At 33.8% G+C, this 18550-nt stretch overlaps 1 protein-coding gene across 1 annotated transcript in view; it reads right to left on the bottom strand.

Moving 5' to 3' along the window:
• Positions 1-4943: 4943 nt before the first annotated feature.
• Positions 4944-18550, bottom strand: part of LOC132718287 (splicing factor 1-like) — a 57130-nt gene continuing 43523 nt past the window's right edge. The window contains exons 5-6 of the mRNA XM_060701974.1: positions 10126-10135; positions 4944-5288 (exon numbers count right to left, since the gene is read on the bottom strand). Of these exons, the coding sequence (XP_060557957.1) occupies positions 4959-5288; positions 10126-10135 (340 nt within the window). The 3' untranslated portion in view covers positions 4944-4958. The remainder of the gene's footprint in view (positions 5289-10125; positions 10136-18550) is intronic.

Genomic DNA, 18550 nt, shown 5'->3' on the forward strand with positions numbered 1-18550 from the left:
ATCTAACCTCTAGCTCATTGGGTTTTTTAAAAAAAGATTTTTTAAGTTTTTACTTTACACATATGGTTAAAAACAATGACACCTCTGGGGCATAGCCAGTTTTAACCCCAGGGCTTTTATTTGAAGAAACATTGTTGACACTTACTAGAAGATGTTTCATGCTTAATATCTAAACTCTAGCCAAACATCCAAACAATTACCTAGACAAGCATTCTGACCAAGTCTCATGACAGGTGAGTCAAAAATGTGATCACTACAGTGTTAACAAGGATTATCCATATTTGAGCAGTGCGACCTAGTTTTTTACCCAGGTGACACATATTCAAACTTGACCTAGAAATCATCAAAACAAACTTTCAGACCAATTTCCAGGATACTTGGATCAAAACAGTAGCAACTAGAGTGTTAACAAGATTTTTCTATTTTTAGCTCCGGTGACCTAGTTTCATATGCGATTTCGAACTCATCCAAGCAATTACCTAGACAAGCATCCTGACCAAGTTTGATGATAATTGAGTTGAAAATGTGACCATTAGAATGTTAACAAGGTTTTTCCATATTTGGGCGGTGTGACCTAGTTTTTCATCCAAGATGACCCATGTTCGAACTTTACTTAGAAATCATCAAAACAAACTTTCAGACCAATTAACAGAATATTTGGATCACAACAGAAGCCACTAGAGTGTTAACAAGATTTTTCTATTTTTAGCTCCTGTGACCTAGTTTTTCATCCGAGATGACCCATGTTCGATTTATTCCCAGCAATGACCTAGACAAGTTTCCTGACCAAGTTTGATGACAATTGAGTCATAATTGTGACCACTAGAGTGTTAACAAGGTTTTTCTATTTTTAGCTCCTGTGACCTACTTTTTCATCAAAGATGACCCATGTTCGAACTCATCCGAGCTATCACCTAGACAAGCACTTTAATCAAGTATGATGATGATTGATGCAAAAATGTGACCGCTAGAGTGTTAACAAGGTTTTTCTATTTTTAGCTCCGGTGACCTACTTTTTCATCCGAGATGACCCATGTTCGAACTCATCCGAGCTATCACCTAGACAAACATCCTGATCAAGTCTGATGATGATTGAGGCAAAAATGCGACCACTAGAGTGTTAACAAGGTTTTTCTATTTTTGGCTCCAGTGACCTACTTTTTCATCCGAGATGACCCATGTTCGAACTCATCCGAGCTATCACCTAGACAAGCATCTTGACCAAGTTTGATGATGATTGATGCAAAAATGTGACCGCTAGAGTGTTAACAAGGTTTTTTTATTTTTAGCTCCGGTGACCTACTTTTTCATCGGAGATGACCCATGTTCGAACTCATCCGAGCTATCACCTAGACAAACATCCTGACCAAGTTTGATGATGATTGAGACAAAAATGTGACTTCTAGAGTGTTAACAAGGTTTTTCTATTTTTAGCACTTGTGACCTAGTTTCTCATCCGAGATGACCCATGTTCGAACTCATCCGAGCTATCAACTAGATAAGCATCCTGACCAAGTTTGATGATGATTGAGGCAAAAATGCGACCGCTAGAGTGTTAACAACTAAATGTGAACGGACGGACGACGGACAATTATCGATCCTAAAAGCTCACCCTGAGCATGCTCAGGTGAGCTTAAAATAACATTTTTCTAGTAAAAAAATCTAAGTTGATGGGGAGATAATTCTTGCAATATTGGTGCTAGAGTTATGAACCTTGTCACATAACATGTGATTAATGATAAGGTACATATATTTGAAGTATGAAGTTGATTCCTTACGAAATAAATAAGTAACATTAAAAAATAATATTTCTTAAGGAAAATTCTAAGTGCAAGGGGAGATAAATCTGACAATATTGGTGCTAGAGTTAAGAACCTTGTCACATAAGATTGGGATGATGATAAGGAACATATATTTGAAGTATGAAGTTCATCCCTTAAGAAATAAAGAAGTAACAGTAAAAAATAGTATTTTTAAGGAAAATTCTTAAGTTTAAGGGGAGATAAATCTAAAAATATTACGTAATACAGGGCTCATCCTGGGGGGAAATTTTAGGGAGAAGTGACTTCCTCGCGAAACTTAGGGAGAATGGAAACAACCCAATGTGTATGCATTAACATGCATGGCTATACATCCTTTAATTATAATATAAACACAATTAACATCACATATAATATTTCTCCAGTTTATTAATTAATAGTAGATTAATTAATAGTAGTATTAATTAATAGTAGATTAATTAATAGTAGATCTGGCAATGACATCTAAATGTTTTTGAGCTGCAAATATGAATAAAAAAAATTATTTTTGATATCTATTGATCAGCTATTTATAAGCTTTCTCTAAATATGTGTTTATATATTTTCATGTAGATTTGTTGATAATAATGTGTAAGAAAAGATATGATGATAAAATCAATTTTATATTTTTTACTTTCCTCACTTTTAATAGAAGATGAAGTCACATTGGATATTGATTAATAATATCTGTTCTATTCTGTTTTGGTAACAGAATTTTCTTTCAAATTCCAAAGTGTTGTAATGTCACATTTATATGCATATAATTATGCTTATAAAACAATTTTCAAACATCAAAGAATATGTTAAATATGTACTGCAAACATTTGTGCACATTATATTTGATCACTAAAATAACATACATTCATTTCTTATTGAAAAATTTGACTGAGAAATTGTAGAAAATTAATTTCTAATTACCTCCCTTTATTTTCATGAAATGCTAAATTCGGTAATATCTTTATATTAGAATAATGCTTTTTAACATTTACAATATTGATAATCTTAATCTGAGCGTCATATTTACGACATTAAAACAAATATATATTGAAACAAAAAGAACACTTCTTTCCTGACAAATTTTGTTGTTATATACGTTACAGCCCATACCAATCGCAAGATTTTTGCGAATTGGCTTTCTTAAATTTTCGCGTAGGTGTAGCCTAACTATCAGAATCAGTAACTCGGTTTCGGCATTTCGCCTTGTAGCCATGACGTGAGCGACATAACAATTTTACAGTAAAAATTGATGTTAACAGACTGAAATCATTCAAGACTATGATTAAGTTTTTAATCCGGTCGCTGATCATTAATGAAATTGATTATTTTTAATTGACTAACAGTTTTGTGATAGCCGTGAAAAATCCATTGCACATCGCCTTTACTCGGGTTAAAAACCCGCCATCGAAGTGCATCGTGTACCGGTATATCAATTAGGGAAGATTGCACATGTTTAGATAATCTATAATTATCGCCAAATCCCGTATTAAACTCGCAAAACTATCACACAATTATACCGTTTCGGGCCGATGCTCTCATTATTTACTGTTTAGAGTAGGCGGTCTATCGCTTTGCTTACAGGTAGAAGGGTAGTATAAAGCGACGCTCTGATTGGATAATGATAATTAGCGGTCGTCATATGGGCGGATACAATCTCTGCTCTTTACTTCGCTAAGTAATTACTATTTGGGAATTAAGATTTTATCGGCGATGTTGACTTCTCTTTGATCAATCGGGAGAGCGAAATTGGAATATACACGGCGAAGTTTTCGCCTGAATCGCCCTTCCGGATGAGCCCTGTAATAACGTGTTAACCCTTTCGCTGCCAGAGGGTTATTGTTTTATTGATCACCTATTTGCCAGAGAGTTTTCTAAGAAATTACTATATTATTAATTAATATAATCATTATTATTTGTTATTAGGATTATAATTCCAAATATGTTAGTATAATAATAACTATTGTCGATGGTATAAATTTTTTTATATTTATTATTTTTATTATTATTAATTTATTATTATTATTATTATTATTATTATAGAAACGGCAAAAAGCCGTCCATATGGCAAATACGCCGAAAATAACAGAGGACGGCTTATGGCAGTGAAAGGGTTAATGCTGTATACTAAATATCATAAGGCTCTGATAAGTAGAACCATCGCCTGCCTGCCCGGAATCAAGTCTCAATACATGATGGTAAACAGTATTATTTTTTCATATAAAAAAAATTATGTAATTTTTTTTCGAAAACCAGTATTAAAGTCGCAACAGATATCCCATTACAGTCTTCGAAATAAGCGCCAGTCCGCGGCCACTAAATTTAGCATCGGTCCGGTGATTATTGCAAGGTAGGTGGTCCAACAGGCCAGTAGATTTTTGGCCATGAAAAAGTACCATAAGAAAAAATTCATCAAAATAATCTGGCAGGGTTCTCAAAAAAATCAATCTTTTTGCCATTTTGCAAATAAAACCCACCAATTTCAGTCCTTAGTGTACAAAACACAGCGAGAGAAGTCTAAATTTTATTTAGAAATGGAGGCCACCATTTTTTCTTAGATATTTTCTCTACCGCACCGTATAATTACGGAAATTAAACCATTGGTTATCATGATCATTATTTAGCTATTATTTGTGATAATTGAGTTATTAGTAATATATTTTGTGTGAATGTCATTTGTTTGAAGCAAATAGTGTCCTATAATATTACAATTTCACCATTATACTTGCTGTGTATTAAATAAATTGTTTACAAATAATAGTAATGGGACAAAAGCTTTTATGACCTAGTAGGCTTACATAATGATGTAAGAATTACTTTTATCAAAACCTGTTATGTTTTTATCACTTTTAGTAATTATGCATTTTCGTAATTCTAGATATCTTTCATAGAATCAAAAAATATCTAAGCTTTTATTTTGTTTTGCTCACAATACAACTTGTCTTCAAAATGTCTAAGAAGGAGAGAGAGAAAACAAACTCATGAAACTTTACATAAAATATGATTAAGCATTGTTTATGTTTATTTCTAGTCAGTTATACCTAAACATAACTAAACAACTGAAGGACATCTGGCCGAAATGGAATAAGGGGCCATTTCTTTTGTTATTTTCTTTTGTTTAATAGAGGGCCAATGGCGCCTTACTCTATTGTTACTGAAAGAACTCTATTGTTCTCTTTTTTTCTGTTTACAGTTAGATGGCCTCCTATCCCCATTCGGTAGTGCGGGCGGGCGTATGGAGGGATGGACAGACAGAGGCGAAGGGAAAACATATGTCTCCCAAATATTTTGGGAGAGATAATTATAAGCCAACAAAGCAATAAGTACAATAAGCATAGATACCTTTTCTACAGCTTTCTTCACATTTTCTGGATTATTAGCTGTCACATATGCATGTAAAGGTTCATCCTCACCAGGTAATGGCTGACCATCTTTACGACCTATCTTACCATCTTTCACTGAACCTTTCCCTCTAATAATAATTTTTGCACCAGTCTATCAAAGAAAAGGAAGAATGTGGATTATGACAACTAAAACAAAGCAGTCTGAAGGACAGCTAAATCCCCTTTTGCAGCGAACATAAATGTGTACTTCTTGACCTTAATCCAACCATGACCTTGATGTTGTGCCATGCACCTGGATGTAACTTGGATGCTGTGCTCTGCAGATTGTGTCATGGTGGGAATCATTTGTACAAAGTTATTTAAATACCTTTTAATTGTCAATAAGGTACAGAAACCCAGGTGCACAACTTCACATGCTATGCAACATTTTTGTAAAGTCTCATGACTCTAAGTAAAGTACTTTTTGAGCTACGTGTGACACCAAGTTAAAAATTGCAAATCTTTACTAAATCAAGGGCAACAACAATACAAATACTGAACAAGTTAAATGCTGATGCTGCACATCAAAGACGCCTCTAAATGATGTGAACAGGTAAAGTACAAAATAAGCATTGAAAATCGTTGTCTATTATAGTTGAATATCCGAATTTTTTCTCCATTTTGTGTGGTATGTGCTCGTTGTTTAATAATTAAGTTGCAGATTTTGTGAAAAAGTAGAACCTAATGCATAAATTCACAAAGTAATGACGTCTGAAATTCTGAAATGTTTGTGTTGCGACAAAGATTGAAACGTCTGGTCGAAGCAAAATAATTTGGATCACAAGAAAAATTGAAATGATTGATATAAAAGTAAATTCAAGACAACATGTGCGAGAATATGTCTATTTAAATATTGGTGCCAATTACATAATGTTCGAATGATTTGAGAACAAACTGTTCCCATTATTTTACAAATAGCAAAATATGTCTGTAATACAAATAATAGTTATGAATAAATTGTTAAATATAATCAATTCTTAGTTACGTATTGTTTACTTATTTATAAAAGATTAAACTATTTGATAACAAGAGGGCCATGATGGCCCTGAGTCGCTCAACAGAAACAACTGCTTTTTCAGTGTTGGAAATTATTTTTCAAAAGAACTTGCTGAAAGGCAAGTCCAGCTCTTTCGACTTTAACTTGCCCCTCTAGTAATATACTTTCACAACACTGATTGTTTTAGCTTTTTTTCTTCATAAAAAACAATAAGGCCACTAAGATGGCCCTAGATTCACTCATCTAACCAATCATTTCATTATTCACTATATAAATTGAAATATTTTGCCCTAATATTTTGGAAAGGCTTTGTTAAAAATATGTATGTTGCAAGTGTGTTCCTATGAGACTATGTAAGAATAAATGCAGAATAAATGACGACTAGAGCAGCATTAATTTTGACTGACATTTTTTTATAAGTTTTTTTAATGAGAACACAAAATGTCACATGCAGAACATGTAAGGTGTAGATGTTTGAAGTTTACAGTTTGGGACAACAAATTTTTTATACATTCTGTATAGTAACATAACTGTACCTCAAAAAAAGACAATAGGTCAAAAATTGTAAAAAATATGAAAAGTAGGCCAGTTGATATCAAAATTCCATTCAGCATCAGAAGTTTACACCACTAGTCCAAATTTCAAGTCTGTATGTCAAACAGAGGGCCATCATGGCCCTGAGGTCGCTCACCTGTATATAGGCCCCCCACCCCCGGGCCAATTTTTACCCAAGGGCTTTTATTTGTTTATTTGAACAGACTTGGTAGACACCCATAAGAAGATGTTTCATGCTAAACATCTAAGTTCTAGCTCATTGGCTTTTTTTTTTTAAAAGAAGATTTTTAAAGTTTTTACTATACACATATAGTTAAAAACAATGACACCCCTGGGGCAGGGCCAGTTTTGACGCCCCGGGCGTTTACTTTAACAAACTTTGTAGATATTTACTTATTAAGATGTTCATGCTTAATATCTAAACTCTAGCTATTTGGGTTTTTCCAAAGAAGATTTTTAAGTTTTTGCTATACACATATAAGGAAAATCAATGACCCCCCCCCCGCCCGGGCGGGGCCAGTTTTGACCCAGGGCTTTTATTTGAACATACTTGGTAGAACACCATTAGAACATGTTTCATGCTAAATATCTTAGCTCTAGCTCTTTGAGTTCTTTAAAAAGAAGATTTTTTAAGTTTTTAAACCATATGCATATAGGGAAAATCAATGACCCCTGGGCGGGGCCAATTTTGACCCCCAGGGCTTTAATTTGAACAAACTTGGTAGACACTCACTAGAAGATGTTTCATGCTTAATATCTTAGCTCTAGCTCTTTGGGTTCTTTAAAAGAAGATTTTTTTAAGTTTTTACTATATGCATATAGGGAAAATCTATGACCCCTGGGGCGGGGTCAATTTTGACCCCAGGGCTTTTATTTGAACAAACTTGGTAGACATTCACTAGAAGATGTTTCATGCCAAATATCTAAGCTCTAGCTCTTATGGTTCTTTAAAAGAAGATTTTTTTAAGTTTTTACTATATGCATAATGGGAAAATCAATGACCCCCGGGGCGGGGCCAATTTTGACCCCAGGGCTTTAATTTGAACAAACTTGGTAGACACTCACTAGAAGATGTTTCATGCTTAATATCTTAGCTCTAGCTCTTTGGGTTCTTTAAAAGAAGATTTTTTAAGTTTTTACTATATGCATATAGGGAAAATCAATGACCCCCTGGGGCGGGGCCAATTTTGACCCCAGGGCTTTTATTTGAACAAACTTGGTAGACATCCATTAGAACATGTTTCATGCCAAATATCTAAGCTCTAGCTCTTTCGGTTTTTTAGAAGAAGATTTTTTAAGTTTTTACTATATGCATATAGGGAAAATCAATGACCCCCAGGGGCGGGGCCAATTTTGAGCCAAGGGCTTTTATTTGAATAATCTTGGTAGACACTCATTAGAAGATGTTTCATGCTTAATATCTTAGCTCTAGCTCTTTGGGTTCTTTAAAAGAAGATTTTTTTAAGTTTTTACTATATGCATAAAGGGAAAATCAATGACCCCCTGGGGCGGGGCCAATTTTGACCCAAGGATTTTATTTGAAACAATCTTGGTAGACACTCACTAGAAGATGTTTCATGCCAAATATCTAAGCTCTAGCTCTTTGGGTTTCTAGAAGAAGATGTTTAAAGTTTTTTTCTTTTGGTTGCCATGGCAACCAGAGTTCTGCATGGAATGGAATTCTTTGAACAAATTTGTTAAGGCTTCACACAAGGAACATCCCTGTGAAGTTTCATTATGATCTGCCTTATGGTTTCAGAGGAGATGTCGTTTGAAAAGTGTGAACGGACAACGTACGACGGACGAAGAGTGATCCTAATAGCTCACCCTGAGCATATGCTCAGGTGAGCTAAAAACAAAAGGGGTCATATACTAGTTATGACCAATCTATATGACTGTGAAAGATGAAGACTATAAGTGATCAATATTTTCCAGATAATAAGAAGGAAAACCATTTTTTGGACGCCCATTTGAGGCCCTGTGCGTTTAAGACTTTGACTAAGTGTCAAAATACTAGGGGGTCATCTGCTAGTTATAACAATCATATGTGAATATGAAGACTTTTGGATGAATGTTTTCAAGATATAGATAGAGATATATGACATTTAAAGAGAGATAGTGAAAAATTAAGACACTTATGACTAACGTGAGCCAAAAATTAATAGGGGTCTTTTGTTTGTATGGACCAATCACATAATATGAAATAAATGACTATTGTGATCATACTCTTCTGAAGATACATGCAGGCAGAAACCATATATATAGATATTATATAGGCCCCTGTGACCTTAGATTATATGACCTAGTGACCCAAAAATCATAGGGGTCATCTACTAGTTATGACCAATCAGTATGTGAAGTATGACAACTTTGTGATGAATACTTTACAAGACAAGAGGGCCATGATGGCCCTATATCGCTCACCTTAAGGAATAGATCTTATAAAGTATTTTTCTTTTTAAAATACAAGCAACAGGTTTATAAAATTCTTTAATGTCATTTAAGGTTAGTGTCAAATGTAATGTTTTTTTGGCCGACAGCAACAGGAATGCTAACAAGTGTATAGAAATACTCTTTTTTTTCTTTCTTTAAAGTACAGGTTGCTAAAAAATACACTCCCTGTAGCGTGTTTACATCATGAAAATTTTAAACATGACATCATAATTAACAAGACAAAGTACAAATTTGGATAATACTTCAATAACAAGAGCTGTCGGTAGGACAGCACGCTCGACTATTCTAAGTGCTTGATAGTAAAAGAGCCTTGATAATGTTAAATTTTTAAGTTCACAAAAGGGCCAATTTTTTTTTATAAATCATGCTTATAGGCTTAGAGGAGAGTCTAATTATACAGTATTGGCTTGACTATGTGGAAGGTATAGATAGAGAGAGATAGATATTTTTAGTTTGAGCTATAATACTAATTAACTATGAATACTACAAATCTATCTGAACAGAAAGGCTAAAAGTTTGTTATTTAAGATGTTTTTCAGTAAATACTTGATATTTAATTATTATTTAATGTAGTGAGAGGTGTGCTCAATCCAAGGATAAGGATGTAAAGGTATGTGCGGAATCCTTCTAGTTCGTTACAACATAGTTAGAAGCTATAAACAGCTTAACAGTAAATATTAACGATGAAAATTCTAAGTTGAATCAGAGCACGTAGAATTCAGCTAAATGCAAGTTAATTAGAACTGCTATGGATCATTATAGATCACAGTTGACCGTACAATTTGACCTAAATGCATATGTGAAGTTTTAAATAAATAATGTTTAATAGTTATTGAGATATGTAAAATTTGCATGTAAACATTAACCAAGAGACTAAGTAGAAAAGGGGATATGAATCAGCCTTAAAGCAAGATAGAGTTATGGAACTTGGTCAGTGACATACAATTATAACCCTACAATTATGTAAGTGCATGTGTAAAGTTTCAAGTAAATATCTTTGAAGACCTTTAACCTTTAACAAAAATTTCTAAGTTTCAAAGGGGCAAATAATTCTGCAAATATTGCAGGCAGAGTTATGCAATTTTGCAAACTGGTGTACATTGTTACTATAAAAAAGTATTTTAAATTTCAATTGAATATCTCAAGCAATAATTGAGATATTTGACTTTACAAAAAAACTTTAACCAAAATTTCTAAGTTCCAAAGGGGCATAATTCTGTCAATATTGTAGGCAGAGTTATCCAACTTGTCAATCTGATGTACCTTGTTACTATAAATAAGTATTGTTAGTTTCAATTGAATATCTCAAGACATAATTGAGATATTTGCCTTTACAAAAAACTTTAACCAAAATTTCTAAGTTCCAAAGGGGCATAATTCTGTCAATATTGTAGGCAGAGTTATCCAACTTGTCAATCTGATGAACCTTGTTACTATAAATAAGTATTGTAAGTTTCAATTGAATATCTCAAGCAATAATTGAGATATTTGACTTGACAAAAAAGTTTAACCAAAATTTCTAAGTTAAAAAGGGGCATAATTCTGTCAATATTGTAGGCAGAGTTATCCAACTTGTCAATCTGATGTACCTTGTTACTATAAATAAGTATTGTAAGTTTCAATTGAATATCTCAAGTAATAATTGAGATATTTGACTTTACAAAAAACTTTAACCAACGCAGACGCCGACGCCGGGGCGACTACAATAGCTCTCATATTCTTCGAATAGTCGAGCTAAAAATGGGTCAAAGACAAAAATGGCCGGGTTGCATTTGTATACCAAATAACATGACTCATGAGGCTGTTATGTTACAAAAAAATTCCTACCATTGACCATTAATATCGATCATTTAACTAAGTCGATAAACAGGAAGTGGATAAGCGATAGACCTGAACTTTGCAGTCACAATACCAAATATCAAGAGGCTGTGATATGTATGTAGTTGCTATGAAAACTGTTACAGAAATTTCCTTCCATTTACAATTAATGCCGAAAATTTCACTAGGTCAGAAAACTGAAAGTGGATGAGCCACATACCTGAAATCATATCAATGCTGTATACCAAACAACAAGAGGCTGTAATAAGTAGTTGCTGAGAAAATTGTTACGAAAAACTTGTACCAAAGACCATTATTATGAATTTAACTAATGAGAAAATTGTTACGAAAAATTCGTACCATTGACCATTATTATGAATTTAACTAAGTTAACATGAAGTGGATGAGCGACAGACCTAAAATCGAATCCCATGGTATGGGACAATGTGTTAATGCTGCATACTAAATATCATGAGGCTCTGATAAGTAGTTGCTGAGAAAACTGTTACGAAAAATGACCCAACCTGCCTGCCCGGAATCAAGTCTCAATACATGATGGTAAACAGTATTCTTTTTTTCATATATGTAAATTTTTTTCGAAAACCAGTATTATAGTTGTAACAGATATCCCATTAGTGTTTAAATATTAAAATATTTTTTGATAGTGTTTACTCAGGGGTATCATGTTGACCCAAGCATCTGTGGTTTATCATATTAGAACACCCTTTCTAAAAAAAAAAAACAACAACAACAAACAGCAGGGATCTCGGGAAGGTCAGAATTTCACGTGGCAGACTGTTTGACCAAAATTTTCATGAGACAATTCAGTTTTTTCTTCTCTTATTTCTTTACATGAACCATTTTCACGTTTCAAAAATGTATTCAAAAATTACTGTTTGGGAAGATTTTCAAGCTTAAATTGATTATATTGTGAGGTTAGCCTCGTTGTACCATCTCTCGAACAGTAATTTCACTTAACTGTAATTATTTTTAGGATGTGAAGTGTCTTTAAACTTAGTAAAGTTCTTGATTGTAGAGGCATGTATTGTGTCCGTTTTGACCTACTTAAAATTTGTCAACATGACCTTTAAAAATGGCTGCCGTGAACTCATTGGGGTGCTTGATTAGTAGAACAAAGCTGACCCCTTGTTACCAATTATCGAACCAAGTTATTTATAGTGTATGAATAACATTTAGAAAGAGGAGACCATTTATATTGAAACTATAAGCATTAATTAAGTTTTCTACTGTAACATAGAACAAAACAAACACATTTTCATTTATTTTCATGTCATGTCACATTCCTGGAGTATTCATCTGATTTTTTAAATACAACAGCTTCTCAAATCAGAGGCAGCTTTATTTACATCAACCAAAATTTGATTATTCCTTTTCAACATTGATAATGGTATCAATTGCATATTGAAAACAATAGAAGAAATATATTTAGTGGTGTTAAACTTGATTTATCTTGTTCGATTAAATATTTGATTGAACAAAATAATAAATCAAGAAACTAGGTCAACGTTGACAGTTCATAAAACAAATCAAAAATACAGTAAAATTACCCTCATATTTTCTTGAAAGAAGGGTTTATAAAATATTCTTATTGTTCTCACTTATTCCATAAATCTACATTAGTAAAGTGGTTACTTTACTACAAAAATACACGATTTCAAAAATAAAAGTAGGCTGCCATTTTCCTAAAATTGAACTTTCGTCTACTATTAGAATGGTCAAAATGAAGCTGTAAATATGGAACTTTGCCAAAACAAAGCAAATGTAAGTGCTTGTCACTTTATTAAACTATCTCTTGCTGCACAACATAAATTTGATTTGTCAAATATAAAATTTATCACTTTGGTCGAGAGATGGTACTGTTCGAGAGATGGTATCAAAAGGCTAAAAGTTATTTTAAAATTACGTAATTTTCTTGCTTAGTTAACAATATGATAAAGATAATTAAGTATTACTAGCACCATGGATAATTACCATAATTATTGTTCCATTTTCACTTACATTTATTGAGGTCAACATGTACATGTATAATTTGTTGGTATGCATTATTTAATGATTTGAATCGTATGATTGATCTCAGAATGAAATATTATGACATAATTCGTTCATCAGTAAGAGCGGTGTAGATATGATTTTTCCCGCAAACCGGAAGGATACAAAAAGTAATATCCGTACTGTAAATTAAACTTTTATCTTAATCAACTAATTTTTGTGGAAAAAAAAACAACATTTTTTGTTCACTTTCATTTCTTTGTGCAATATCTTACACAATAAGATGTGCAAGTCATTGTCAAGAACCGAAATATTTTACATTGTATTTCGGAAATGACACAGTCTTCCTTTCTGATGGTGTTACGAAATTAATGGAAGAATTCATTATTGAATGGGGAAATCAACTTCACTGTAGCTCTCAAATTTGTGCTATTCTGATTAACTCTGTTTCGAATTAACATTCACGTTCAACAAACTTTTCATCCTTCTTATGCTTTAACAGAAAAATCTTCATAACAATGTCTGTTGAGACAAAAAATACAAGATACACTATCTCAAATTATCCCTACAAAGAAAGTCTATAGAACCTTGCAATAAAAAAACCCTTTAACTCCCAAAACAGAGACCAATTTTCAAGTTTAGACCATAATTTGAATATACTTTGTAGGAACTAACAAGCTAATGCCTTGTAAGAAATATCTAAGCTCTAGCCCTTTCCATTTTGAAGTATAAGTACTTTTAAGTTTTTTCTTTTAGTTGCCATAGCAACCAGAGTTTAGCATGGAATGGCATTCTTTGAACAATCTTGATAGAGCTTCATACAAAGAGTATTCCTGCCAAGTTTCATTAATATTGGCCAAGTGGTATTGTAGAAGATGTCGTTTGAATAAAATGTGGACGGACTTTGTGCAAGGTGAGCTAAAAAACGTAAAAACTAGAATCAGAAATCTTGAAATTTAGTCTATTTGTTGCCATAGCAACCAGAATTTTCAACACAGGAAGAAAAGAAAAGGATGTGCATAATCTCCAGACTGCCATCTACCCATATTTCAAGTGTCATAAAAATATTTTCAGTACTTTTTGCATTATCACTGGATCCAGGTTATGTGTAAAATTTGCCATATTTTCAGTCTATTTGTTGCCATAGCAACCATAATTTTCAACCTAGGAAGAAAAAAAAAAGATGTGCATAATCTCCATACTGCCATCTAACCACATATCAAGTTTCATAAAAATATTTTCAGTACTTTTTGCGATATCGCGGGATCCAGTTTTGTGGACGGACGGACTGACGAACGGACAGACAGATGTTCTGACGGACGGACGGACAGAGGGTAAACCTTAAGTCCCCTCCGGTAAACCGGTAGGGGACTAATAAGGGCTTCTTCACTGTTATTATTCTTAAATGTATGAAGATGTTGTCCTAGACGGTGATTCTCTGCATTCATTTTATCACTGAAAAATTAAAGTCATGCATTTTTCCCAAATTTTTAACAAAACATCGCTGAAATTCCCAATTCCATGGGTATGGGTCATATTCCCAAAATCCTGGAAAAAAACCCTGTGCAAAGTCCCAGGTGCATAGCTTTACAGTGATGTGAATTATTATTCCTGTAATTTAGTGATGTTGATCATTATTCCTGTAAAGTTTGTTGATTCTAACTCAAGCACTCAAGGAACAAATAACAACATAATGAAACAGTTTTTACTAAGTCAAGGGAAATAACTCTACAAATACTGGATAAATCCACAAGCGAAACCCCAGGTGCAAAACTAAATATGCTGAGCAACCTTCCCGTAAGGTTTAATGACTCTAGGTCAAATCCTTTTTGAATTACATGAGACACAAGTTGAAAATTGCAAAATTTTATTAGTCCAGGGCAATAACTCTAAAAATACTATATAAATCCAGACGAAAATACCTGGTGCACAACTACACATGCTGATCAATACTCCTGTAAAGTTTCATGACTCTATGTCAAATACTTTTTGAGTTACATGCGACACAAGTTGAAAATTGCAAAATTTTACTAAGTCATGGGCAATAACTCTAAAAATACTAAATAAATCCAGACGAAAATACCCAGGTGCACAACTACACATGCTGATCAACATTCCTGTAAAGTTTCATGACTCTAGGTCAAATACTTTTTGAGTTACATGCGACACAAGTTGAAAATTGCAAAATTTTAATAAGTCAAGGGCAATAACTCTAAAAATACTAAAAATATCCAGATGAAAATACCCAGGTGCACAACTACACATGCTGATCAACATTCCTGTAAAGTTTCATGACTCTAGGTCAAATACTTTTTGAGTTACATGCGACACAAAATGAACGGACGGACGGAAGGACGGATGAACGGACAAGGGTAAATCTAAATGCCCGCCACTAAAGTGGGGGCACAAAAAGGGGCATAACTTTGTCAAAATGCAATACAGAGTTATGACATGACCTGCATATCTTATTTGTGACACCTCATATATCTTTTAATTTTCAAGCAAATACCTGTGCTAGTTTCAGAAATATTCAAGTACGTGTTAAAATTTAAGAACATTTTCTAAGTCAATTTTTTACCTTCAAGTGTGACCTTGACCTTTAGCCGGCACAAAGGTGACATTGATTCTGCACATAACCTTGTTGAGGTGAACATTTGAGCCAAGTTTGAAGAAAATTCTTCCATTAGTATAAGATTTATAGAGCGGACACGACATATTGTCTAATATTTGATTGTATGTAAATTTGAAGACATAAAAGGGGGCATAACTTTGTTAAAATGCAATACTATGAAACTTCACCAGCATATCTTAATTGTGACACTTCATATATATTTTAAGTTTCAAGCAAATACCTTTTCTAGATTCAGAAATATTCAAATAAATGTTAAAATTTAAGAATATTTTCTATGTCAATTTTTGACCTTGAAGTGTGACCTTGACCTTAAGCTGGCAAAAGGGTGACATGGGTTCTGCACATTACCTTGTTGAGGTGAACATTTGAGCCAAGATTGAAGAAAATCCTTCAAATAGTGTAGGACTTAAGAGCGGACACGACATACTGTGTAATATTTGATTGTTTGATATTTGACCTTCAATAGTGACCATGACCTTGAGCTGACACATGGGCAACATGGGTTCTGCACATTCCCTTGTTGAGGTGAACATTTGAGCCAAGTTTGAAGAAAATCCTTCAATTAGCGTAGGACTTACAGAGTAGACACGACATATTGTGTAATATTTGATTGTTTGATATTTGACCTTCAATTGTGTCCTTGAGCTGACACATGGGCAATATGGGTTCTGCACATCCCCTTGTTGAGGTGAACATTTTAGCCAAGTTTGAAGAAAATCTTTTAATTAGTGTAGGACTTACAGAGCGGACATGACATACTGTCTAATATTTGATTGTTTGATATTTGACCTTCAATTGTGACCTTGACCTTAAGCTGACACATGGGCAACTTGGGTTCTGCACATCCCCTTGTTGAGGTGAACATTTGAGCCAAGTTTGAAGAAAATCTTTCAATTAGTGTAGGACTTACAGAGCGGACACGACATACTGTCTAATATTTGATTGTGTTTGATATTTGACCTTCAATTGTGACCATGACCTTGAGCTGACACATGGGCAACATGGGTTCTGCACATCCCCTTGATGAGGTGAACATTTGAGCCAAGTTTGAAGAAAATCCTTCAATTGGTATAGGATTTATAGAGCGGACACGAAAATGGAGACGGACGGACCGACCGACCGACACGACAAAGCAAAACCATTATAGCCCCCCCACAACATTTTGTGGTGGGGGTATAATTATACACGTAGAGACAATAAAATCATATCAAATATACAAGACCAGGTTATTTAAGTGGTGTAACTTGTTTAGGTGGCAATAATGTACATAAAATATTGCATTTCGATCAGTCATATGAACTTAACGCACCAGAACTTGTTTTATTTCGCAATCAAAGCAATACCCTAACTTTTTTCGCGATCTTGACATAGTAAGTGAAGCATTTTGCATGTAGTAAAGAGTAATAAGCTTCAAATTAAATAAAACATTCGATAGAATGTAAAATTTGACGATTTTACATCGCTTTGGGCAAATTATCATCTGTTTTCTTGTTGCACGCAGAAAGATACTGTGTCTCGGTCAGAAGAATGATATTTTGACGTTGCACGGTAAAAGTTGTGGAAAACGCTTTATCCCCATGTATATACAGTAAAGCAATTAAATGTACGATTATTTATCAACTGTTAAAATTATATATTAATTATGGTAATTTTTACATATCTTTCTCTAGTTTTTGAGCTTCATACCTAGAGGATAATATGAAGAGACACAAAGTTTTATATCTGCGATGTTTCGTTTGTGGATCATCAACTTGTCATTTACACGAATCACTGGAGGATTGAAACAACAAATTGCTTTGGTGGAAACAAGAAGTGTTTGTTCAACCACAACTGGCCTGGCTCATATCTCTTGGTCAGTAATAATTTTAAACCAGAGGGCATGATTGGCATTATATCGTCGACCTGATTATTGAAGGTTCTAAATTAATATTGTTAGAAATGATGAAAGGGCAGATATAACGATGCATTCTCTAACTGATTTACATTCTTATCTGCACCTGAAATAGTGCAAATGTTAATAATAAGGTTTTTTGTATGCCTTCTTCTGTGCTGTGACCTTTTTTAGACCTCAGATTACCCTTATTCAAACCTGAACTAAAAATCATTCAAACAACCTTCCTGACCAATGTCCAGGATATTTGGGCCAAAAATGGAAACTCTAGAGTAATAACAAAGTTTTTCCGTATTTGGTCTGTGTGAATTAGATTTTAACCATGAATGACCCATATTCAAAGCTGAGCTAGAAATCATCAAAACAAACTTTCTGACATATTTTCAGGATATTTGGGAAGAAAATATTACCTCTAGAATGTAAACAATATTTTTCCATAATTTGGGTTGTGTGACCTAGTTTTTCACCCCAGATCACCCATATTCAAACAGTATCCTCTACAGTGTTAGCAAGGTTCTTCCATATTTGGGCTGTGGAACCTTCTTTTTGAACCAAGATGAACTATATTGAAATTATACAACCTCTCAAACCAATTTCCAGGATATTTGGACCAAAACAGTAGCCCTAGAGTGTTTACTAGGTTTATAATATTTGGGCTGTGTGACCTTGTTTTCGGTGTCAGATGCCCTAGAAATCATCAAAACAATCTTTCTCACCAATTTCAAAGATATTTGGACTAAACAGTAGTCTTGATAGAGTGTTTTCCCATATTTGGAAACCTGGTGGGCCAAATTTAGACACTAGAGAACAACTTTGAACAACTTTGTTAGAGGACATATAGATGATATCATTTACTAGGGATGCCATCTGGAGCCGATATGGCCATCCAGATATAAGAATCAGACATCTTGATACATCCGGATATTCCGATCTTTTATTTTTATTTTTAGTTGGCTGATATGAAGTAACCATTTTTCGCGACTTTTTTCAAAGTGAAATAATGTTGTTTTACTTTCT

The sequence above is a fragment of the Ruditapes philippinarum genome, unplaced genomic scaffold (genome assembly GCF_026571515.1).
Source record: "Ruditapes philippinarum isolate M1 unplaced genomic scaffold, ASM2657151v2 ctg6896_1_1_1_1, whole genome shotgun sequence".
Classification (NCBI taxonomy): domain Eukaryota; kingdom Metazoa; phylum Mollusca; class Bivalvia; order Venerida; family Veneridae; genus Ruditapes; species Ruditapes philippinarum.